We start from the raw sequence: 13,062 nt of genomic DNA, 5'->3' as shown, positions 1-13,062 counted from the left end.
ATAATATAAATTAAATGGATAACTGCATTAACATATAAATAAATATAAAATACAACATTTGACCAAAGTAATTCTCATTTCAAAATAGATGTTCATACAAAAAGCTAGGCTTATAGTATACATCCCAACAATCTCCCACTTATACTAAAAGACTATGCTGCAATATATGTTGTCATACATCTAATTCTCATCCCATCAACATGCCTATCAAAAGCTCTTGCTGGAAGGGCCTTAGTGAAAGGATCTACCAGGTTATCTGCTGATGCAATCTTGGCGACAACAACTTCTACTCACTTTACGATATCTCGTATCAGGTGGTACTTGCGCTCAATATGTTTACTTGCCTTATGGGCTTGTGGTTCCTTCGAGTTTGCTACTGCACCACTGTTGTCACAATAAATTGTGATAACTTTGGGCAAACTAGGAATCACATCTAAGTCTATCAAGAAGTTTCTGAGCCATACAACTTCTTTGGCTGCCTCAGAGGCTGCCACATACTCGGCTTCCATGGTGGAGTCCGAAACGTATTTCTACTTAACACTCCTCCATGTTATGGCTCCACCTCCCAAAGTAAACACATACCCTGAGGTTGACTTACTATTGTCCCTATCTGATTGGAAGTCAGAATCCGTGTAACTCATAGGGAGCAAATCATCTGCCTAGTAAACTAGCATATAATCTCTAGTCCTTCTCAGGTACTTCAATATATGCTTTACGGCAGTCCAATGTCCTTGTCCTGGATTACTTTGATATCTGTTAACCATGCTCATGGCAAAATGGATACCCGGTCTCGTACATAGCATTGCATACATTATGTTTCCTACAACCAAAGCATAAGGAACTGCCTTCATGTCCTCTATCTTCTTTGATGTCTTAGGACACATCTCTTTAGATAAAGGTACTCCATACCGAAAAGGTAGAAAACCTTTCTTGGAGTTTTACATGCTAAAACGAGCTAGGATAGTATCGATGTATGAAGCTTGGAATAAGCACAACATCCTTTTCTTGCGATCCCTTATTACTTTGATCCTAAGAATATGCCCACATTCTCCCAAGTCCTTCATATCAAACTGTTTGGACAGCCATACCCCTACGTCTGACAACACTTTGACATTGTTACCAGTGAGCAAAATGTCATCTACGCATAGTACAAGAAATACCACCACATTTTCTTCACTTTTCTTATATACACAAGACTCATCCGAACACTAAATGAATCCATAAGACTGGATTACTTCATCAAACCGGATGTTCCAAGATCTCGAAGCTTGCTTCAGTCCATAAATGGACTGATTGAGCTTGCATATAAGATGCTCTTTGCCCTTCGCAATGAATCCCTCTTGTTGCTTCATATACATGTTTTCTTCAAGACTTCCGTTAAGGAAAATTGTCTTGACATCCATTTGTCAAACCTCATAATCTATATGAGCAGCAATAGATAAAAGAATCTGGATAGACTTGAGCATGACTATCAGCGAAAAGGTTTTCTCATAATCGATTCCCTCTTTCTGAGTATACCCCTTCGCAATAAGCCTCGCTTTAAAGGTTTCCACCTTCCCGTCTGTCCCTCTTTTTCTTTTGTAGACTCATTTGCATCCAATGACTTTTACACCATTTGGTGGTTCTACAAGCTCTCAAACTTGATTAGAATACATAGATTCTATTTCAGAGTTCATTGCACTTTGCCAAGATGCTGTATCTTTATCTTGGAGTGCTTCATCATATGTCCAGGGATCAGGTTCATGTTCACCAGGGATCAAGTCCGAAGACTCTCCCAAAAACATGAATCTATCAGGTTGCTGAACAACCCTCCCACTACGACGAGACACTACTTGTAATTGTGCATCACTTGTACCGTTGGTATTAAATTTGACGTGTCCTCTCTTATTTCCTCAAGAACAATTTTACTCATGGGCTTGTGGTTCGTTACATAGTCCTCTTCTAAAAATCAGGCATTGGTGCTAACAATGACCTTCTGATCTTTAGGACTATAAAACAAACCACCTTTCGTTCCTCTAGGATAACCCACAAACAAGTGAACTTCTATACATGTTTCCAACTTATTAGCGTCTCCCTTCAGCACATGTGCTGGACTACCCCAAATTTGAATGTGTTTTAGACTAGGCTTACGTTCATTCCATAATTCTGTGCGAGTAGAGGGTACTGACTTAGAAGGTACCAAGTTTAGAATGTACGCCGCCGTTTCCAGAGCATATCCCCAAAATAAATTTGGTAATTCTGAATAACTCATCATCGATCTAACCATTTCCATAAGAATCATATTTCTTCGTTCCGCCACACCATTCTGTTGGGGTGTACCAAGTACAAACAGTTGGGATTGAATCCCGACATCTGATAAGTAATTCCTAAACTCTCCTAAGCGGTACTCTCCACCACGATCAGACCGTAGTGTCTTGATACTTTTACCATGACGTTTCTCCACATCAGTCTTGTACTCTTTGAACTTATCAAAGCACTCAGACTTACGGCGCATCAAGTAAATGTACCCATATCTCGAATAGTCGTCTATAAAAGAGATAAAATATTCGAAACCACCTCTCGCCCGGATAATCATAGGTCCACACAAATCAGAATGAACCAATTCTAACACTTCTTTGGCTCTATACCCCTGTGCCTTAAAAGGCCTCTTGGTCATTTTTCCTTCTAAGCAAGACTCGCAGGTTGGAAAGTTTTCCACCGCCAATGAACCCAAAGGTCCATCGGCTATTAACCTTTGAATCCTAGTTAAGTTAATATGACTTAGCCTTAGATGCCAAAGATATGTTTGGTTCATTTCCGAAGGATGTTTTCTCTTATTAGAATTAGAAGATGTGTTATTAATTTCTATTTGTTGCATCGTGAGATTTATTGGATTAAGAGTGTACAAATTGCCAACCAACGTACCAGAACAGATAACCACCCTATTTTTCTTGACAACTACTTTGTCATCAAAAGAAATAGAATATCCATCCATAAATAATTTAGAAACTGAAATCAATTTCTTTCTAAAACATGGTACGTAAAGATAATTTCTCAAAATCAATATTTTATTCCTATCAAAAGATAAATAAACATCTCCCACTGCAATAGCCGTCACTTTCGTAGCATTGCCTATGTAGACGGTGATCTCCCTTCATGTAGTCGTCGAGTTTCCAGGAACCCCTGCAATGAATTGCAGACATTATTAGTGGCTCCGGTATCTACACACCAGGTGCTGGTAGATAACACTGCTAAACATGTTTCAACAACTAATGAATGAGATATACCTTTATTGTTCTGCTTTCTGCGAGGACAGTCCACCTTCCAATGTCCAGACTCCTTGCATGTGAAGCACTTACCCTTCGGCTTCTTCACACCTTCTTGCGGTCCAGTCCCTTGAGGTCGAATCACTTTCTTTGCTGAACTAACTTGTTTCTTCTTCTTCTTTCTGCCCTTCAGCTTAGAAGCAGAAATGTTTTCAGCAATGTGAATTTGAGAACTTTGACGAAATAGCCCTTATGCTGGTTAGAGTGCTGTCAGAACTTCTGTCAACGAATATGTCCTTTTGTTTATATTATAGTTCAGGCAGAATTGCTCAAAACTCTTGGGTAGTGTTTGGAGAATGATATCGACCTGAGTTTTCCCATCAATTTCAGCTCCAAGAATTTGTATTTGGTTCAAATGAGTCATCATCTTGAGGATATGATCCCTCACGGGTGTCCCCTTAGTCATGGTGGTTGTCATCAAGTTTCTCATAGCCTCCTGCCTGGCAGTTCGATTCTGGTGTCCGAAAAGTTCTTTGAGATTGTACATCATGTCATAGGCAGTAGGCATGGCCTGATGCTGATGTTGCAGCACATTTGACATAGAAGCCAAAATATAATACCGCGTCATCTCATCTGCCTTGACCCATTTCCTATGCTTGTCAATCTCCTCTTCACTAGAATTGCTATTATGCACGTTAGGACATACCTCAAAAAGTACGAACTTGTACCCTTCAGCAGTTTAGACAATGCCCAAGTTTCGTTTCCAATCAATATAATTGGGACCAGTAAGTTTGTTTTCTTTTAAAATAACAGCAAGAGGATTGAAAGCCATTTTGAAATCCTAAGAATCACAAAATAAGATATTTGGTCAAAACTTTAGAATTTAAAATAATATTAATTCCTCAAACAATATAATTTAAATTCACCAACATCTCAAAATACCGTGAATTTCATATGTCATGATAGTGTGGGCGTATACTAATTCAAACATTTTTAAGAGTGTGTTAACATCCTTGTGTTTAAGATATCGAATGTCTATTAATTAAATGAGTTACTGACAACTCACTTAATTAACATCTGATCCAAGAATAGTACCACTCAACTTTATTATCATGTCGAACTAAATCCACCTGCAGGGTTTACATGATAATCCTTATGAGCTCTTCAAGGGGACATCATCAACCTAAATAAATAGGACACAGTTTCCTTTTATAATCAACAACACACCATATAAATGGTACTATCTCCCAACTTATTGGGCCTATTGATTTAACGAATAAATCTCACCCATTGATAAGTCAAAGAAATAAATACTAAGTATATATGATTGTTATTATATCGGGATTAAGAGTACGCATATCCAGAATAACAGAAGTTCTGTTCTTTTATGTAGTCAGTATAAATCGAACAATCTTAAATGGTCCTGCTCAATACACACATAGTGTACTAGTGTAATTTTATAGTCAAGACATACTAATACCAAATTACACTACAACCGTTCCAATGGTTTGCCCCTATCTATTCCGGTCGTGAGCTACTATTTATAATTTATAAGGAACTGATAACATGATCTTCTGTGTGGCATCACACACCATGTTATCTATAATATAAATTAAATAGACAACTGCATTAACATATAAATAAATATAAAATGCAACATTTGACCAAAGTGATTCTCATTTCAAAATAGATGTTCATACAAAAAGCTAGGCTTATAGTATACATTCCAACAGAACTTTGCTCGGTTGGCCTCTATCTCTCGTTCAGTCATAATATATCCCAGGAACCTCCCACTCTTTGCTCTGAACATACATTTACTAGGGTTAAGCTTCAAACAGTATTTCCTTAAGGTTTGGCAACTCTCTTCCATGTCAACACACAGGTCGGTTGCTTGGAGGGACTTGATAAGGATATCATCCACATAAATCTCCATATTTCGCCCGATTTACTTTCGGAATACTTTGTTCATAAGATATTGGTAAGTACCACATATATTTTTTTAGTCTGAATACATAACATTGTAGCAATAAGTGCCTACAGCGATGATAAAGCTAATATTCTCATGGTCTTCTTTGGCAAGAGGTATCTGATGGTACCCTTGATAGACGTCCAACATGCAAATTAGCTCGCATCCAGAAGTCAAATCTACCACCTAGTCAATCCTCAGCAAAGGATAGTAATCTTTGGGGCATGCTTTGTTAAGGTCCTGAAGGTTGATGCATACCCTCCATTTATTCCCCGGCTTCGATACCAAAACTATATCGACTAACCAGCTTATGAATTGTACTTCTTATATGTAATTAGCCTCTAATAACTTGTCCACTTCTACTCGGATGATTTTATTTTGATCTAACCAAAAGTCTATTTTTCTTTGCTTGACCGACTAGACTTCAGGGAAGACATGGAGTACGTGCTCCGTGACTGTGGGAGAGATGCTCGTGATCTCTTTGGGCTCCCAAGCAAAAATATGACTGTTACGTGTTAAACACGCAATGAGCTCTTCTTTAAGCTCTAGAGGTAGGTCAACCGCTACTTGAGTAGTGGCTTCCAGCTAGCCTGGTCGAATTTGAAACTCCTCTTTCTCCTCATAGATCAGGATGAGTGGCGCCTCTCAGATGGTGTTGACTTCCATCCGTTGTATCTTCTGGGAGGAGTTGGCCTTGATCTTGATAATTTCTACGTAGCACTTGCATGCCACCAGTTGATCACCCTTGACTTCACCTACCTGGTCATCCACAGGGAATTTCACTATCTGGTAAAAGGTGGAGATGACCACCCAGAATTCATTTAGAATCAACCGACCCAAGATAACAATGTAGGCCGAGGGTGCGTCCACAACTATGAAGGTCGATCGGTGTGTCCACATTAGGAGCTTCTCCCATAAGAATATAACCAATTTTATTTGGCAAAGTAGGTGGGTCTCGTTTCCCGTGAACCCATACAAAGGTGTGGCCATGGGCTAGAGTTCGTTTGGGTCTATTTGCAGTTGCTCAAATGCTTGTTTAAATATGATATTAACTTAGCTACCTGTGTCAATGAAAGTGCGATGAATATTGTAATTGGCTTTAACAACCTTAATTATCAAAGCATCATCATGGGGGACTTCCACCCCTTCTAGGTCTCTAGGCCAGAAGCTGATTTCAGACCCGACTGGTAATTGTGTATTGCAACCAACCGCGTGAATATCTAATTAACAAGCATGTGATTTTCTTGCTTGGTTGGAATCTCAATCAGTTGGACCCCCAATGATCATGCCAATATCGCCCTGAGTGGCGTTATTATGGTTCTCCTCCTGCCGGGTTGGGAGTTCTGGCTGAACCCAGGCGGGAGCTTATGCTTGGTCTGCCGATGGTGGGGTGTTCTTTGGCGCCACTCTACCTCTCGCCGGTCTCTTATGGGTGAGCCATTCAGCCTTTGATAAGGGCGGCGGTTAGGTGACAATGAACGTTGATGGAATCTTTAATTGTTATTTTGACGATTTGCCAAACTATAGCAATCCTCAGTGTTATCAGTAGCTGACCGGTGGTATGTACTCCATCGCCGCGGGGCTCCCCAAGGGGTTCATGATATCTTTCTTGCTCGACCTCCACATGTTGTACGACCTAAGGCCATGGTTTTTGATGTTAAGGCTGAGGACCCATCCGGAGTCCTCTGTGTGGTGGAGCGGATAATGTTGGTGTTTAGGTGCTAGAATCGCAGCTGGCGCAGTGACTTTCTTCTTCCGAGCGGCCTGCGCCTCCTCAATATTAATAAACTCAGTTGCCTGATCCAACAGATGATTGAAGTTCCTTGGAAGTCTTCTCACCAAGGAATGAAAGAAATTATTATCGGCAAGGCCTTGGGAGAAGGCGCTCACCAAAATTTTCATGGTGGCCGTAGGAACATCCATAGCCACTTGATTGAATTTTTTTATGTAGGCCCTAAGTGTCTCTTTGGGCCCTTGCTTGAGCGAGAAAAAGCTTGGGAGTGTCTTCTTGTAATGACGGCTACTGGTGAAATGATGAAGGAAAGCCTTGCGGAAATCCTTAAAACTATAAATGGATTCAGCCGGTAGTCTCTTGAACCATGCATCTTTGTGCCGAGCCGATGAGAATGGTGAGAAACACCCGGCACTTCACACTATCAGTATATTGATGCAAGAGGGCGGTGTGCTCAAACTTGAGGAGATGATCCTCAAGGTCAGTTGACCCTGAGTATTCCCCTATCGTCAGGGATTGATAATGTTTCGGTAGTTTGTTTCGAGCACCCTCTAGGAGAACATGCTATTAATTTAATTTGGGGAGCTTCAAGTTGTTAGAGCTTTTCCCTTGCATTTGTCTCGAACAGGTGCTTCTCCAGAGGATTTCTAGTGTGGTCCTTCTTGACCCATGTGCTCTGGCGGTGTGCGGAAGAATGCTCGATGGCGTATAACTAGTGAGTGAGACATCAGCGGCAACTAAACTGGGCCTTCCTCCCTAGCTCCTCTCTCCCTCTGATGGGCGATTATTGATGCAATGAGATTAGGTGGTGGTAGGGGTGATCGTGGATCGGATTGATTCGGTTATTAAGATAAAAAATTATCCGACCCTACTAGGTCAGATAATACAATATCAGGACCTACATCCGACCCTATATCCGACGGTTATTATGTATCAGATATCCGACGGGTTGTCAGTTATTTGGATATCCGACCCTATATCCAATGAAATATAAAATATAAATATAAAACAACAAAAAAATAAAATATTTTAAAATAATAATAGACATTATTCATTACACGTTGTAGTAGCTAATCGTCAATAGATGCTACAACGTGTAGCAGCTTATTGACAGTAACTACTACAACGTGTAGCAACTTATTGATAGTAGTTGCTACAAGTAGGGGTGATCGCGGATCGGGTTGGTTCAGTTATTGGGATAAAAACTATCCGACCCTACTAGATCGGATAATGTAATATCAGGGCCCTACATCCGTCCCTATATCTGACGAATTTTTTTCGATTCGGTTCGGGTCGGTATAAGCGGGTTGGTCTGTTTGGTGGGTTGACTGCTACCCCTAGGTGGTGGCAAAGTACCGCCAGTAGCTACTTGTTGTTGCTATAATAGTTTTTGTGCTCGAGTGTTGATGAGCAGATCCAAATCTTCTTGTGTTAGGGTAACAGTAGTGAGTCGTCCAGCTTCTTCCATCTCTGATCTTCAAATTTAGGTAAAAATTTCCACAGATAGTGTCAAATTTGATTCTATCCGAAAACTATAGAGATGACACGCTAGGCACGGTGGCTTGATGGTTGACTGGTAGAAGAATTTTTACACCATTGAAAAGCTTCTTTTCAATCCTGCACACACGGAGACGAGCCAACAAAACATTAGTGCCTAAAATTAGGGGGGAGTCCCTGGTGAAGGCCCTTTGATGCTCAAGTCAGTATAAGTCTAGACGAGCGAATGAAGAATAGTAGCAAACCTGGCGAGAGTATGTTGCAGATGTTTTTAGAGAATGCACTTTTACCATGGAGAGACTCCCTCTTTATATACCACTTCACATAATCTCCGCAATCATGAGGTGACATAATATGTCAGTATTTGTTAGGTAAAGAAAAATGTACATTCTAGGTAATGTGCTATAATTATTTGAGGAATCTTTCCTTTACCCAAATGTATACATCTTTTGTCATTAATAGCTTTGTTATTGCTGGGTTATCGAAAGAATATGCTGTTATAAATGGTCTGCTAATGGAAGACATGAAGGTCCTTGCGGAAGTTTCCAGAAGAATATTCCCTGACACATGTTTGTTATTTTGGCAAGTTGATAGGATTCTCTGATTATGTTGTCGGCTAAGTATGTCCAGGCTGGCCTATAAGGCTGGCAGTCTTTATGCGTGTTTTGCATTATGATGCCTTGTTATGTATTGAAGTCTATGTAGAAATATGTTCGAGGAATAATAGAGTGCCTTGTACATGTTGGGAATTTGTTTGAGAAACAGATAACCTGTGCGTGCTAGAAATCCATATAATGACATGTGCATGTTATAGATCCATCCAAGCAACAATATGAAGATAAGTGTCTTAAGCCCGATCGGTCTTTTGTCCGGCTGGGCATACAATGAACTTTTGGAAAAATGAAACTGTGCTTTGAGAGGTTCGGTCAGTGTTTTGAGACAAAGTGCCTTAGGCCCGGTCGGTCTTTTGTTAGGATGAGTGTACAATGGGCTTCTAGATAAATGAAATTGTGCTTTGAGAGGTTCGGACAATGTTTTGAGACGAAGTGTCTTAGGTCCGATCGGTCTTTTGTCCGGTCTGGCGTACAATGGGCTTCTGGAAAAATGAAACTGTGCTTTGAGAGGTTCAGTCAATGTTTTGAGACGAAGTGCCTTAGGCCCGATCGACCCTTTATTCGGCCGGTATAAATAACTTAGATGTAAAGTGCCCTTAGCGTTTTGATCGGATTTATAAAATTATCTCATACTTATGCATAGAAGAGATGAGTATGGAGTCATATAAACCTATCCAGTTCTATTATTGAACCCATAAGATTGACTGGTGAGACGAAGTGCCTTATGCCCGATCAACCCTTTATCCGGCCAGTATAAATACCTTAGATGTAAAGTTCCCTTAGCGTTTTGACCAGATTTATAAAGTTATCTCATACTTATGCATAGAAGAGATGGATATAGAGTCACATAAACACATCCAGTTCTATTATTGAACAAATACCCATAAAGCTTACCAGTGATCTGGTCGACCGAGCGTATGTAGAAAGGCTCATACAGAGTTAAAAGTTTGACCCTCCCTTCGATCGGATCTATGGTTGGTCGAATGTGAGGTGGGTCGGTCATTCCGGCCAGCCTGTAAGGGTGACTGTCTTTAAACTTGATCGATTATTGAGTGTCCGAGCATGTTATTTCTTTAGTTCAAGGGCAAAGCACTGAATCTCTTATGGCCGACCGACTTAATGGTCGGTCAACTTCTTTCCACATGACTTGGAATCTGAACAAGCTAATTCAATAAGTCTTAGCGTTGGACAGCCAATCTTAGCCAAATAAGGGATGCCCTCCTCTATTGATTTTGATCACTACATCTCCTTGACTTTAACTACTATGTCATCTCTTGAATCTACTCATTATAATCTGTATCAACGGTCTTCCTATGAGTCTAAGCACTTTGTTATTTAATAATCAATCTCTTATTATACGGCCAGCTGACCGAACCTACGAAAATTGGCTCCTCGTTACAAACCTGATAAGTAATGAGGAGCCAAGCCATATTACTACTTACCCAGCGGCCAGCGCCATCTCCTTCTCGTTACTTGGGATGGAAAGCCACAAACAACTGTTCTTTGCGTCTTTAGGGAAAATATTCGGAATCCAGTTCCTAGATACGTACCGCATCAAATTTGTCAAGGTTTGACAATAATTAAGGTTTTGCCCACCCACTATTAAATACGTTATTTTATTAATGGTAGAAATGTTTTAGCATTAAATTCATCTAAAGGTCCTCGAAGTATGATGTCACATCTAAATTATCATTCGATTTTTAAGTATAATATATTTATATATTTTTTTTGAAAATAAGAGACGTAATTAAAAAATATTAGTCTTCTAACTAGACTAGACTAACTGTCATATGTATTTTTCAATTTACTTTGATGATAAATAATTTTTTTTCATAAAATTAGATTGATAATAATCAATTATACTAACTAGAATTATCATTAACTTCATCTAAAAGTCACTTGGCATTTCTCGTTTAGATAAGTTATTTAAATTACTTATTTTCTTTGTGAAATTTTATAATTTATACATGAGAAGTTAATTAGTCTATCCAACTACCAAGTTTACAGGATATCACTTTTCCATTTTCTTCTTATATATATTCATGTTTTTTTTTTTTACATTCTCATTCTAGATGTTATCACAAATCACACTAAATCCAAAATTTACACTCCGTCAATCTTTGATTCATATTGACAAGAAACTATAAATATATAATTAACAGTATTATAGCCCAATAATAAATTTATTAAGCAATATATTTTATTCAACAATAAAATTATATATATATATATATATATATATATATATATATATATATATATATATATATATATATATATATATATATATATATATATATATATATATATCATTGGTATAAAAATTAAATCTTATCACACTAAAATATAATAATATTAATATTAAACAAAGAAATCATTGGTATAGAAAAATAAAGATGATTTTAGTATAATATTTTCCATCTATTTAACTCTCAATGTTTTTAAAAACTCAAACAATTGAATAAAAATAAAAAAAAATAAAAAGAATATATTTTTCAATAATAACTAGCTACTGATTTTAATTCTTTTATACAGATAGAGATAGACAACTTAAATAAAACGTGATTTTTTAAAAAAAAATTATTTTGCACATTTATAAATATTAAAATAGTTAAAAAAATAAAATATAAATAATAATTTTGAACCTTAACTTAACCACCATTTAAGATTAAAGCTAAAAATCGATATTTGTGAATCGGTGATTTTGAATCCTAATTATCTATCTACGAGAGCATGCTGACTGAGCTTCTATCGCCTAGATTTTATAATAGACGTCATTTTCGTTAAAAAACAAATATATCAAAAGACTAAAACTTGAATTGGATATTTATGAAATACCCTAAAAAGATTTGACGGTCCCTAATAAGTTGCACTAACGACTCGGTCTGCACTAAACCGAACGGGCGAAACCGGTCCGAAAAAGACTTAACTAACAAAAGCCCCCATTAAGTGTTCCAATCGGATTGAATCATCATCGTCCACGAACCCTTCCTCCTCCTCCGATTCGGCGAGGGTTTGGCGTTTTGGGTTCGGACCGGCGATTAATGACGACGCCCAGACGGCGGAAGTTTAAGGCGGAGCCGCAGCAACAGCCAGCCAGTCTCCCTTCCCCTTCCCCTTCCCCTTCCCCCGCCTTCTTCCACGCCGCAATCACCAGGGTTGCCGTCGCGCAGATCTGCCTGGCCACGGGCTACTCCGCCGCGGAGCCCTCCTCCCTCCGTGCGCTCTCCGACATTGCCGCCCTCTACCTCCAGGCCCTGGGCCGCGCCGCCGCTTCCGTGGCCGCCGCCCACCGCCGCACCGATTCCAATCTCCTCGACCTCGTGCGGGCGATAGAGGATCTCAGCGCCGCGAAGGGCTTCCCCGGCGGATCCGACCCTACTGGGCAGCCGCTCCGCTCGTGCGCGCTCAGGGAGTTGAAGGAGTTTGTGGAGTTGGTGGAGGAGATCCCCTTCGCGAAGCCGATCCCTCGAGGGGGGGAGGAGGAGCAGAGAACAACGTGGAGGAGCTTTGCAGCTGCCGGCGAGGAGCCGCCCCCGCACGTGCCGTCGTGGCTGCCCTGCTTCCCGGAAGAGCCAAGAAATAAGGAAATGAAGGAGCAGAGAACGACGTGGGGGAGTTTCGCAGCTGCGGCCAGGGAGTCACCCCAGCATGTGCCGTCGTGGCTGCCGTGCTTACCGGAAGATAGGGAAATGGAACCGTCGACGGAGAAGAAAAGGAAAACGGCGGTGGAATTGCCCGCCGAGAGGGAAAAGGTTGTGTTTCGGCTGGGCTTCGGAAAGAGGAAGAAGCCAGCAGTTGGACACCGCGGAAAATGGAAGGAAACATAGAAATATTTGGATGTTTGGCCGTTTGGGGATGGAAATATCTGTCTTCAAGTAATGGGATGTATAATAGGCTAGGCGTGGGATTCGAACCCTTTTTTGCCTGGGAAGCAATTCGCAGCGTTCACCACCAAGGCAGCAATTAGATAGATAAATGTTTTTTAAATTTTTTTTATATCTTAAG

At 39.9% G+C, this 13,062-nt stretch overlaps 1 protein-coding gene across 1 annotated transcript; it reads left to right on the top strand.

Annotated features, from left to right (window-relative positions):
- The first annotated feature begins 12,098 nt into the window (after nucleotides 1-12,098).
- Nucleotides 12,099-12,884, top strand: LOC122054850 (transcription initiation factor TFIID subunit 8-like). Its single transcript, XM_042616275.1, has one exon. The coding sequence runs from the start codon at nucleotides 12,099-12,101 to the stop codon at nucleotides 12,882-12,884; it is 786 nt and encodes a 261-aa protein (XP_042472209.1).
- Nucleotides 12,885-13,062: the final 178 nt, after the last annotated feature.

The sequence above is a fragment of the Zingiber officinale genome, chromosome 3B, assembly GCF_018446385.1.
Source record: "Zingiber officinale cultivar Zhangliang chromosome 3B, Zo_v1.1, whole genome shotgun sequence".
NCBI lineage: Eukaryota > Viridiplantae > Streptophyta > Magnoliopsida > Zingiberales > Zingiberaceae > Zingiber > Zingiber officinale.
Note: the sequence above shows the minus strand (reverse complement) of the source record. Positions and strands in the feature narration are given on the sequence as shown.